General features: G+C 41.4%; 1 protein-coding gene across 2 annotated transcripts in view; it reads left to right on the top strand.

Moving 5' to 3' along the window:
• MCUR1 (mitochondrial calcium uniporter regulator 1) overlaps positions 1-11,728 on the top strand; it is a 28,172-nt gene extending 16,444 nt beyond the window's left edge. Inside the window, exons 6-9 of one of the 2 annotated variants that reach the window (XM_080807209.1) lie at positions 139-210; positions 5,255-5,308; positions 7,559-7,673; positions 8,512-11,728. In XM_080807209.1, the coding sequence (XP_080663335.1) occupies positions 139-210; positions 5,255-5,308; positions 7,559-7,673; positions 8,512-8,567 (297 nt within the window). In that variant the 3' untranslated portion in view covers positions 8,568-11,728. The remainder of the gene's footprint in view (positions 1-138; positions 211-5,254; positions 5,309-7,558; positions 7,674-8,511) is intronic. The other variant, XM_080807210.1, reaches the window with a different exon arrangement.
• The last annotated feature ends 985 nt before the right edge of the window (positions 11,729-12,713 follow it).

Here is a 12,713-nt window from a genome sequence, read left to right as displayed (position 1 = left end):
GGAACCCACTCTGGCCTGACTTAGGCATAAGCGGGCGTTACTTGTATACATGACTGGGAAGTCCCAGGCTTCACATCCCAAGAGGGTTTCCATTTCTCACTTTGGGTTTCTTTCTCTCTTTGTTTGCCCTCCTGCCAGGATGAAGTGGTCAAAGTCCGAACAGATACCAAGTTAGACTTCAATCTAGAAAAGAGCAGAGTGAAGGAATTGGTATGTTTCTTTATTAAAAACAGAGCATGAATTCATCGCTTTGTAGGATGGAATGCTCGGTCTGGTCTGAGTATATGGACAGTTCACCTGTGCATCGTTGATAGACATGGTTTTCTCTTTAATTGTGTTCTAGCTTAGAGCTTAAGTTTGATACTTTGAAAAATAAAATGAAAATCTTGGGAGGCACCTGGCTCCCAGTCTTGGGTCAGTCGGTAGAGCGTGTGTGACTGTTGGATCTTGAGATAATGAGTTCAAGCCCTGCATTGTGTAGACATTACTTAAAAGTAAAACCTTAAAAAAAAATGAAACTCTTGGTCAAATCAAGTTTGAATCTCGTTTTATTTCAGAGAGAGAGAGAGACTAAATTCTGTGTGACTTAGACATTACCAAAGAAATCAAACCGAATCTCACCCTGTTTCATCTAACTTAAACCTCCAAAGGTCCAGATTTTTCTAAAGTTAAGTTGATCATCTGCCTTGAATAATATTAAATTAAATTCTACACTGAAATTCAAGATTAAAAAAAATTTCCATATCGTCTTTAAAAAAATTTTTTTTAAGATTTTATTTATTTATTTGACAGAGAGAGATCACAAGTAGGCAGAAAGGCGGCAGGAAGGGATGGGGTGCAGGCTCCCCGCTGAGCAGAGAGCCCGATGCAGGGCTCGATCCCAGGACCCTGAGATCATGAACTGAGCCAAAGGCAGAGGCTCAACCCACTGAGCCACCCAGGCGCCCCCCATATAGCCTTTTTTAACTTTTAAATAGAGAAATCTTAATGACTTGATTGCATTGTTTCCAAATGCAAATTCAAAACAATTTTTTAAGTTACACTAAATTGAACATTTTAATTATGAAAAATACTTCTGTGCATTTGCTACCAGAAAGATCTCAGAAGAGGCGCCTGGGTGGCTCAGTTGGTTGAGCGTCTGCCTTTGGCTCAGGTCATGTTCCTAGGGTCCTGGGTCCCTCGTCAGGCTCCCTGCTCGGTGGGGAGCCTGCTGCTCCCTCTCTCTCTGCCCTTACCCCTGCTCGTGTGTGCTCACGCATGCTCTCTCTCTCGCGTGCGCGCGCGTTCTCTCTCTCTCTCTCTTAAATAAATAAATAAATAAATGTTAAAAAAAAAGAGAAGGGGGTCTCAGAAATGTAGGCTCTAAGTAAGTAAGCGGAAGGGCACTTGCCCCTGTCTGGTTAACTTGTGGGATTGTGTACAGGACCCAAGAAAGCTGTGCAGATACAGTTCTGCTGCCCTTGGTTTTTAAAAAATAATGCATGGAACTACATTTTTTTTCCCCAAGTTTGCACTGCAACACTTTTAAATTTTTTATTGTATTCAGTTGTAATTGACATAGACAGCATTACGTTAGTTTCAGGGGAACAACATGACAATCTGCTACTTGCATACACTGCAGGGTCATCACCACCGTAAGTCTAGTTACCATCTGTCATCACACATAGGTACAAAATTTTTTTCTTGGGATGAGAACTTTTGAGATCTGTTCTCTTAGCAACTTTCAAATAGTGTATTGTTACTCACTGTAGTCTCCATGCACGACATCCCAGGACTTAACTTATTTTACAGCTGTAAGTTTGTACCTTTTTTTTTCTAAAGAGTTTATTTATTTATTTGGCAGACAGGGATCACAAGTAGGCAGGGAGCCAGGCAGAGAGAGAGGAGAAAGCAGGCTCCCCGCTGAACAGAGACCCCAGTGCGGGGCTTGATCCCAGGACCCTGAGACGGTGACCTGAGCTGAAGGCAGAGGCTTAACTAACTGAGAGCCACTCAGGCGCCCCTCTAATAATAATGTTGAGTTGCTTCCAGTGATTTTTAACCCATCTATCTTCTTGTTCAGGCTTTATTTGAATTTGATAACAGTGGTTAGATGCCTTCTTTATTCTTAGAATAATGAGAAATGGGCTGTGTGAGGCATATTTTACTAACAGGGAACTGGATTCACATGTGGAAACTGGGTATACGCAGTTGTTCATTGTCTCCTGGTTTTTCACAGTTTGCTTTTTTTTTTTTAAGATTTTTTTTTATTCATTTATTTATTTGACAGAGAGAGATCACAAGTAGGCAGAGAGGCAGGCAGAGAGAGGGGGGGAAGCAGGCTCCCTGCTGAGCAGGGAGCCCGATGCGGGGCTCGATCCTAAGACCCTGAGATTATGACCTGAGCTGAAGGCAGAGGCTTAACCCACTGAGCCACTCAGGCGCCCCTGCTTTTTTTTTTTTCTCCACAGTTTGCTTTTAACCAAAATGTACTACAGTGTACTACTAAGTGAAGCTAATACTGAAATTCAAATAAGTACTTAACTCTATTTTGGAACCACCTCTGGATTTCAAGAGTTAAGCTGAGCTTTGTTGTACAAAATCATTATTCCCATGTCACCTGTCTTTCTTGTCTCAAAAACCACTTTTCGACAGTAAAGATTAATTCACCTAGCATCACTAAAATATTTAACAGGTGCTAGTGTATGATTAGTCTCTAGAAAAGGAAAAAGTTTTTAATTAGGATGAATAATACTTCAATGCAGTAGTAAAATACTTAAATTAACATAAAATCTATGACAGATGAAATATCCAAACTTTCCTTTTGCCTCAGGTGTCAAATGGCTCTGCATAGCACTGTTATTTAGAATTTTAATTTCAAATTCCTCTAAAATACTCTTTTTTTAACCATCTTAACAGATTAGATCTTTTAAATTTAAATTCAATTAATTAACATAGTGTATTACTAGTTTCAGTGGTTCCTGTCTTATTTATATATTACCCAGTGTGTATTACATCACGTGCCCTCCTTAATGTCCATTCCCCAGTTACCCCATCCCCCACCCCCATCCCCAAGGAGAAACTTTTTTTTTTTTTTTTAATTTTTATTTAGTTATTCAGCAGACAGATCACAAGTTGGCAGAGAGGTGGGGGGGTGCGGCGGGAAGCAGGCTCCCCGCTGAGCAGAGAGCCTGATGCAGGGCTCCATCCCAGGACCCTAGGATCATGACCTGAGCTGAAGGCAGAGGCTTTAACCCACTGAGCCACCCAGGTGCCCCAAGGAGAAACTCTTTTAATTAACTTTGACCTTACAAGTTTTGTACTTAGCAAAAATCTGAATGTGCTTGATTTAGGAAGATGCCCATAGCTAAGAGCTGTGCATCCTCTGAACATGGGTGAAAGTCCGTTGAGTCGATGGGACTTACTAACCTAGCTGAGAAGTGGTTCTTGGTCATCCTAAACTGAGAAGACTTGAGTACAGGACAGCAGTGTGTATTCAGTGTGTGTTGGTAGAAAGGAGTGACGGCACCTTCCCTCTCCTTGTTGAATAAAGTTCTGTTTCAGTTCTGTAGCTGGTGCTACTTACAGCCAGTTTCAGAGCACTATGGCCTCTAAGCCACTTTGGGGTACAGGGGAATAGAGTCACATAGATGTTAATTTAAAAATCATGGCAGGGCCAAGATTGAGGCTTGGCTTTTCTCTTGGGGGCGGGGGTGGGGGGGTGGGGGGTGAATACTGACTGAAAAATCCGGTCCACCCTGCCCTCTTGTGGCATTTCGATGCATAGCTCCTTCCTCTTCTAAAACCCTGAAGTTTAAAGACTTAGATCAGCATTCTTTGGTCCTGATTGGTGCTTGGTTTGGGGTTTGGGGGAGTTTTCTCCAACTTTTTAAAAAAATTAAAAAAAAAATTTTTTTTTATTTAAAAATTTCTGAGCAATATTATTTTTTATACTCTAGCTCCCTGATAGTCCAGGGGAACATTTTATAGCTAGAAAGTTTTCTAGATGCATAAGCACTAATTTTCTCCCCTATCATAGCGTTACCTTACTGAAGAATTAAATGCTAATTTTCACTTGCTCAATTAAATCCTAATACCCACTGCTAAGGAGATGTGTCTGATTTTGGTCTCGGTGTCAACAAAATTGCACTAAATTTTTGCATGTCAATAGCCCCCCCCTCCCCAAAAAAGTCAATAGCCAAAGGCAAGATACCACTTGAATTTGGGGCATGCTGGTCAGTTCCTTCAGTAACACTGGATTGTGACACACCCAAGTGGGTTGTTTTTTCATTTAAATCAACATGTGATGGTTTTTTTTTTTTTTAAGATTTTATTCATTTATGTGACAGAAAGAGAGATCACAGGTTGGCAGAGAGGCAGGCAGAGAAAGGGGGGAAGCAGGCTCCCCACCGAGCAGAGAGCCCGATATAGGGCTTGATCCCAGGACCCTGAGATCATGACCTGAGCCGAAGGCAGAGGCTCAGTCCACTGAGCCACCCAAGTGCCCCAACATGTGATGGTTTAATGCTTATCTTGTACCAGTGTATTTATATTGTATCTTTAGGCAATGGCCTGTCACATAAAAATATTCCTTGAAACTATTTTTCCCCCAATTTTATAACATTCCTAACTTTGTCTAAGCCTCAGGTAGTGACCAGTTTTGTGATTGTGACAGGTTAGCTCCCAAACTAAATTGTTCCCCACTTTTGCAACCCTCTCAAAAGCAAAAAGCACACGATTCAGCAGCCGTGCAAACTGGTGCCTGGGGAATGCTGTTACAGGAGTGGGAGGGGCCAAATGGCATCACAGCGAACAGATGACAAGAGCAGAGGAGAGAGGTGAAAGGTGACAAAGGGAATCCAGATACTGGAGCAATGAGTGGCTTAGAAATAAGACACTTCAGGGGCACCTGGGTGGCTCAGTTGGTTAAGTATCTGCCTTCCCCTCAGGTCGTGATCCCGGGGTCCTGGGATTGAGCCCCGTCACCAGGCTCCCTGATCAGTGGGGAGTCTGCTTCTCTCTCTGCCTGCCGCTCCCCTTGCTTGTGCGCTGACTCTCTCAAGTAAACAAAATCTTTAAAAAAGAAAAGAAAGAGGAAAGAAACTTCAAAAAAATACATCTAAAGGAAAGGGGCAGGTAGGCTACTTGATTCCAGATGTGGTGTCTGATGTCCTATATTCTTGGAAGTACTGAGACCAGAGTATTTAAGGCACCAGAAAAGGAGAGAGAGGAATAAATCAGAATCTGACCTATGTTACATGTTCGTTGGTTTCAGTACTCATTGAATGAAAGGAAGCTGCTGGAAATGAGGACAGAAATGGTGGCATTGGTAAGAAATGAGACTACTTTTCGTGGTCATTGTTTTCATCTTGGCTTCATCCCACGTGTGGTTACTGTCCTTTGTAATGATGTGTTTTGGGAGGGTACACTCAAGTTTTGTGTCCTAGGGTGTGTTTTGGGTTTTTTTTTCATTGTGGTCAAGTACACATAGAATTACCATCTTAACCATTTTTAGGCGAACAGTTCAGTGGCATTAAAGTACATTCACATCCTTATACAACCATCACTGGCACCCATCCGCAGAGCTCTTTACATCTTGTAGCCCTGAAACGACTTGTAACACGCTAACTCCCATTCCCTTCTCCCCAGCCCCTGCCTACCACCATTCTGCTTTCTGTCTCTATGAACTGACTGCTCTAGGAACCTCATATAAGTGGAATCACACAATATTTGTTTTGTGACTGACTGACTTCGCTTAGCATAATGTTCTCAAGGTTCATCCATGTCGTAGCCTGTCAGAATTCCCCTCCTTTTTAAAGCTAAATACCATTCCATTTGCGGATAGACCACATCTGGATTATCCTGCCAGTGGACACTTGGGTTGCCTTCATCTTTTGGCCGTTGGGAATCATCCTGCTGTGGGCGTGGTTGTACCAGTATCTGTTGGGAGTCCCTGTTTTCACTTCTCTGGGGCAGGTACCCAGAAGTGGGGTATCCTAGAATTTTCTTGGCACTTAAAAGAATATTTGTTTATCTTCATGAAAGTTTAAATCCCAGTGATTGAAGAATAATAAGGAATGGCGATTTTTTAAATTACTTTTTGAACTTACGACATGCTTTACTTTTTTTCCGCCTTCTGTTACTTGGGACCTCTAAAACATGCAAGACACTTCCATCAGAGAATAATAGAATATTCCTCTGGAATATGTCTCTGCTCATCCAGACCTCTATTTCCTTGTTCATTACCAGACTTGTTAGCCATAAGGAACTACATACAAATGACCCTTGAACAGTAGGGAGGTTAGGAACCCTCCCACATAGTCAAAAATCTGCATATAACTTTTGACTCCCCAGAAACTTAACTACTAATAGCCCACTGTTGACCGGAAGCCTTCCTGAAACATAAACAGTCAATTAACACATATTTTTTATGTTATGTGTATTATACACTAAAACAAAGTAAGCTCTTATTAAAATCATAAGAAAGAGAAAATACATTTATAGCACTGTACCATATTGAAACAAATCAGGTGTAAGTGGACCCATGCACTTTAAACCATTGTTAAAGGGTCAATTGTACTTACTTGTCCTGGGATATTTAGTGAATTATTTTTGTGCATTAATGAAATGTTACAACCCCTTTATAACATCAGCCGAACTTGCCACCCTTAGAGGATGGTTGTGTATCTAGTTTAACTGTATTGTATTTGGAAAAGAACACAAATAAGCCTTTGGTATAACCAAGCCTCATACTAATAAAATACTTGGTGTTTGAACTATGAAAGAAGAAAAGTTTAAAATCTGAATAGGAATTGTGTCAAGGCAAATACTGTTGCTTTTAGATTACCTAAGATTGCATTCACTTTTTATTTTTGTTTTTGTATTTTATTTTATTTTATTTTATTTTATTTTATTTTATTTTATTTTATTTATTTGTCGGAGAGAGAGAGGAAGCACAAGCAGGGAGAGTGGCAGGTGGAGAGAGGGAGAAGCAGTCTCCCTGCTGAGCAGGGAGCCCAAAGCAGGGCTCGATCCCATGACCCTGAGATCATGACCTGAGCCAAAGGCAGACACTCAACTGACTGAGCCACCCAGGTGTCCCTGTGTTCACTTTTGAAAGCATTTTTTGTATACCTCCCATCAAGAGGGAAAAAAATGACGTACCTTTATTGTCTTTGAGTACAGACTGCCTTTTAACTTTAACCTTAATTTGTAGACCAGTGTATCTTTTACAGAAGCTTTTTTTACATTATCACATTTGGTTGTCCTGTGTGAGGACAGGGCCAGTGGCGTTCGTTTTGGGGTTTTGGTGAGGTTTTTTTTGCTTTTTTGCAAATTAAAGTAAACAGGCCCAGAGACAGTAAAGGCCCTGACCAACGCTACCTAACGTGAGGATAGTGGAACTAAAGCTAAAGCCCAGGTCTCCCTAAGCGTAGGGAGCGTAGCCCGTCTTTCCCTGGGACTTCCCGCTGCTGCGGAGGGCCTGTGGGACTGCGGGAGCCGAGGGGACGGCAGGAGCCGAAGGGACGGCAGGTGTATCCCAAGTGGTTGAATGCTGTGAATCTCTTTGTTTTGAAAGCATGCCCAGCAAGATCGGGCTGTCACCCAGACAGACAGGAAGATAGACACTGAGGTCGCTGGCCTCAAAACCATGCTGGAGTCACACAAGCTCGATAACATTAAATATTTAGCAGGTAAGCTCTTTTGTGTCTGGATAGTTCAAACAAGCGGAAAATACATAAAATTTGGAAAATAAATCAAAGGCAGATACTGCGTTTCTTCGATTCTAACACATTTTTTTCACCTTTTAACGTCTCTGAAATTAGAAGGCAGGTAATCATTTCCAATAGATGGAGTATCATACAGTAATCGGTATTTTTTTTTCCTTAGTAGTAAAATGATATGCTTTACAACCGGTGGAATCTTAAGTTTTATAAGATACTGTCACTGAACTGTCGTTACTTGGAATTTTTCTTAGTGAAATTCAAGACAGTATTTAATGGATGGAAGGAAAGGCTTTTGAGTTGCGATCTTTGCTTCAATCGGGGACACCCCTTGTAAGGAGTTATTTCGGTTTTGTAATTTTTGAGCCAAAAAAAGGGAATGAAAATTCACATATAAAAACAACTTGGTGATTATTATAATTCACATTTAACATTTTGGATTAATCAATATATTCAAGTTGTAATAGTAGTTAGAAGTGGAATTTTGTTGGTGATGTTTTAAAGGGTGTGTCCCTCTATAGTACATACACATATCCTTTGTGATCACAGAATTTCTGAGGTTCATTGAAAAGTTTTGTTGACTATTGGATACTTTTCTACTTTGAAGACGATTGCAAAGGGCGGAGTGTTTTAGTGGGTGGGTGTCTCATCGAATGTGGCACCTCACATGCGATCTGAGTTTCTTGGGTCGGTTTTTCTGTTTGGTGGATAGGTGGATAAGTGCCTGTATGTTTTCTTAATAAAATGTTTTTCTTTAAGTAACTCTTAACACAACTAATACCATGCTCAATTTTTTTTTTTCTTACAGGATCTGTATTTACGTGCCTAACAGTAGCTCTGGGATTTTATCGCCTATGGATATAATAAAGTGTCTATTTAAAGAGATCCCTATTGTTTTGCCTTAAGAATACCAGATTGCTGGGCCTCTTTGCCCCCCTCATTTCCAGATTTTAACCCTAGTTTTGACATAATGTATATTATTTATTTTATGCAGATTATGGACATACAACCAAGGAAAGAAGTCATAACGGTTCCTTTCGTCTTTTCTGTTTAGTTGCCTTTGTACTGCTGAGTGGTGGTGGACAAAACAGAAGACCCCACTCAGCCGGACCAGTGAACTTGGTCTAACCTGTGGGACGTGTCAACAGTAAATATTTATATAACTCTACAGTTTTCAATCTTCTGTCACATAGAGGATTTTGGGGGTCTCCATTTAAAAGGCACAACGACTTCATTAAGTGCTAAAGGATCACTGAAACTAAACCGAGAGCACCAGACCCTCTGTCCCTCTGACCCAGCCCTTTCCCTCAGCCAGTGCCCACGTTAGGGGGCTGCGTTTCAGCTCCAGTGGGTTGGTGTGCTAATGATTCACCTGTACCATCCCCCTAAAGCAGTTATTTTTCTCTTAATTTCCATTGTCTTCGTAAGTTGTCATGGTTATTTTTCATGTGCCTTTCAGCCAGAAAATCTTGTTGCCTAATGAAATTTTGTAATCATTACAAATGGGGCTCTGTTTTTGCCTCTCAGAGTGCTAGATTTCTCTCCCACCCTTACACTTTGTGTGTGTGTGTTCCTGCAGGGGTTCTTATAGGGAGGGACATTCTCGCGTTATTTGAATGACTGGTGTGGGAGAGAATAAGCATTTTAAAAACGAGAACGTGGAGAGCATATTTGTGTCTTTCTCTGCATACACGCACGTGCACATGACCTGGTACAGTGGAGAAGCCACATGGGCACTTGTTGATCAATGTTCATCGAATCAGTAGGATAAATCATCCGCAGTCACTGTTGTAACCGCATTAGCAAAAAAGTTACCTTTGTCCTTTGGATGTCTTTCTAAAGTTCAGAAAATGTAAGTCAGTGTCTTTCTTTCTTTTTTTTTTTTTTTTTGAAACATATGTTTAGCACAAAGCTGCTGAACTCCAGATGAGCCTGAAAATCGAGTACTTTGGCATCAGTGGTATCAGTTTCAAAGTGAATAATGATTTGATTGTTTTAAACTTGATCCAACATTATCTCAACTGCTTCGTAAAATACTGTAGCCATTTGTGCTTCCGCTTTCAGAAAAGGATCCCCAGAAAATACTGCACATTGAGCAGTTGCCTTAAGTATTACAGATTTAAGTAAATGACATCCCATTAAGACCACATTTGCAACTACTTAATATAACTATTGTTAGTAAGAGCTTGGAGAAAGGGCCTGGAGCACAGACACTCCTCCAAAATCAAAAGAATCCACAAGAGGAAAAAAGCGCTGTATGCAGTTATGTTTCAAAGCAAACACTAACTTGCATAGGTTAGAAACAAGCAAAGTGACCTTACTTCCTGATAAAATATTTGAAAATATCGTTCAGTGGGGTGACGCTCTTTTATCTGCCATAAGTATTCCAGATGACATTCCTGCTGGTTTATACTGGCTGCAGCAGTCACTTAATTTGGGCCTTGGATTTTGTTGTGTAGTTTTCCGCAGGACCGAACAGACTCCCGGTACCCGCAGTGTCGGGAACAATGAACTTGCCTTTTGGTGGCTCAGATTGCATGCATATATGGAGGTTAGGAAAGTTCGGGACTGTGTTCCCTTTGTTTGGTCAAACACATTCTATTTGAAAAGCATATGAGCCAGAAATACAAGCATACCCTTCTCACTGCTGGCTGGCCCAGACTTCTTAGAACACCGGAAGCATGCTGGGATGGGACATAGTGGGACAGCTTTCTGAACTAGCTTGGTTCAGAGGGATTCCGATCGCCTAGGAACTTTGGCCTTAGCCTAATTTCAGAAGGGGGAGGATGCCTGGCACAATTTCCAGGTGACCCAGGCCGTAGCACCTAGGAAATTCACCAGGGCCAGGTAGCATACACGTAACCTGCTACGCCTTTGCTACAAATGCCCAAAGCAGAACATCAAATGGACAGACTCTGGCTTTCCTTTCCATTCTTGGGGGGGGGGGGGTGCCTCTGCATTCCTACACTCTGCTCTCCCCTGCCCTTTCCTTGTTTAAAGAGCCTAAACTCCAATTCTCGTCATTTCCTGTTCCATTAATAAGCAAAACCTGTCTGTCCATACCATTCTTTACAGGACACAAGATTTTGATTTCTGGGCTGTTCTTATTCCTTAAGCTGCTTTTCTACCTTAATATCTAAGAAAAATAAATCTGAGTGTATTCATTTTTTCCCTTAAGTATGCCAAGTACCTCAGTTGTGAAGTCAAGTTCAAGAAGAAAGGCTTGACTCAAACCAGACATCTTGCTGGAATTTGTCTCGGAACACTCTAAAAATAAAAATCCCGAGCCGGGCTTTTCCCTTTCTAGCTGCACAGAGTGACGTGAGCTTCCCTCCCCATGTCCCGGCCTCCAGCCGCCTCCGTCGCCGCCTCTGCCTGTTACTTAACCATTCAGCATGGGCGTGCTTCCCCCCTGCCCCCCACCTCCCCCGGCCATGCTCTGTTGATAGGGTTGGCATCGTTTCTGAACAAATAACACATAAATGGTACTACAGAACTCATGTCTCGAAAACTTGGGCTTTACCATATGTTTATCAAATTTGTGGCTTTCCTGACACTAAAGAGAGAACATGTTAAACAGAAACCACTTATTCTTGATTTACTCTTTGTGTTTGAGAATGTTTAGCCCTTCGCTGGAATTTTGTTTTGAAAATATCTGTCTTTCTAGATTTACATTCATGTTCTTCTGATTCTGTTCTTTTGATTATAACCCAAATCAATTTATTAACCATTGTATCACTTTACTGAATAGTCAGTTACATATTATTATATGAGTGGGTATAATATTTTTATTATGGAAAATATTTAATTGTTTCTATGTAACTACTACACCTTTCATTTGAATTACTCAATGAATTGGCAAATCGAAAACAACTTCTGCCTGCACTGTATTTTAATGTTACTCCCTCCATTGTATATGACAGCACTGTTGTATTATAAGAAAACCTAATACCCTAAAAAAGGGGGTTTGTATAGACGATAACTTTGAAAGTACTTACTTGATTTGCAAAATAAATTTTTTATTCAAAAGAATTAACATGCTCATGTAAAATACTTGAGGGGAAGTGTTTTAAGAGAAAAAAGATTTTTTTCACTCATCTGTGTACATTGGAATTCATAGAAAAATGTGACTCGAGATGGTTAGAACCTGGGGGCTTACGTAGAGGCGTAAATGAGTTTTAATTACAAGTTTTTAGAAGTATCTGTGCAGACTCAGTTTTCGAGTAATCGAAGTCCCGATCAGGCTAGCTGGAGCAAGAAAGAATTTGCCTTTGGCTTATGATTGAAGTTCATGAAGGGCAAAAGTCAAAATGCAATCAACCCCTCTCTGCACCTCTTACCTCGCCTTTGGGGGGGCAGAATTCTCAGACCAGCTTCCATTGTGGAGAACTGAAACCCCTGCACGTCCCTGACCGCTTAGTGATTGGAGGGTTCGTTCACCTAGACGAAGCCTTGAAGAAGGGATCGGAAGCGAGCACCCGCAGTGCCAGCCTGCGGACTTGCTGCATAAGGGAGGAGGGAACTCTTCGAGAGTCAACTCCGTGCAGGTGGCCTTCTGTGTAACAACGTCAGTCTGCTCCAGAGAAAAGCAAACCCCTTGGGAACGTGGATGAATGAAATAGCCCAGAAATTAATGTTAGGTACCTTTCATTCTCTCCAATCAGAAATCTAACAAAGTTAGAGAGTCAGATAAACCAGAACTAAGGTGAGCCATAAACATCCTGAAAGTCCCCAAATTTTTGGAGACTTTTGCAGACAGATTTGCAGATTCAGCCCCTGTATTTATAGAGCAAGTGTAGGGTGCAGGGTGTGGGGCGCTGTGCACAGCCTCCCACCTGGTCCTGCTTTCACATCTGAAAGCAACAGCTTTCACAGGTTGAAAGCAACCTGGGGCCTTTGATGGCTTTCAAAATAAGAACACAGCTTCAAAGAATGACATTTTCTAGAAACAGCTTTTTCTCTTGAACCAAAACCTCCGGCTTTCTACAGCAGAGCTCTGACCACACAGCG

Source organism: Martes martes, assembly GCF_963455335.1.
Source record: "Martes martes genome assembly, chromosome: 6".
NCBI lineage: Eukaryota > Metazoa > Chordata > Mammalia > Carnivora > Mustelidae > Martes > Martes martes.
This window is presented reverse-complemented; position numbering and strand designations above follow the sequence as displayed.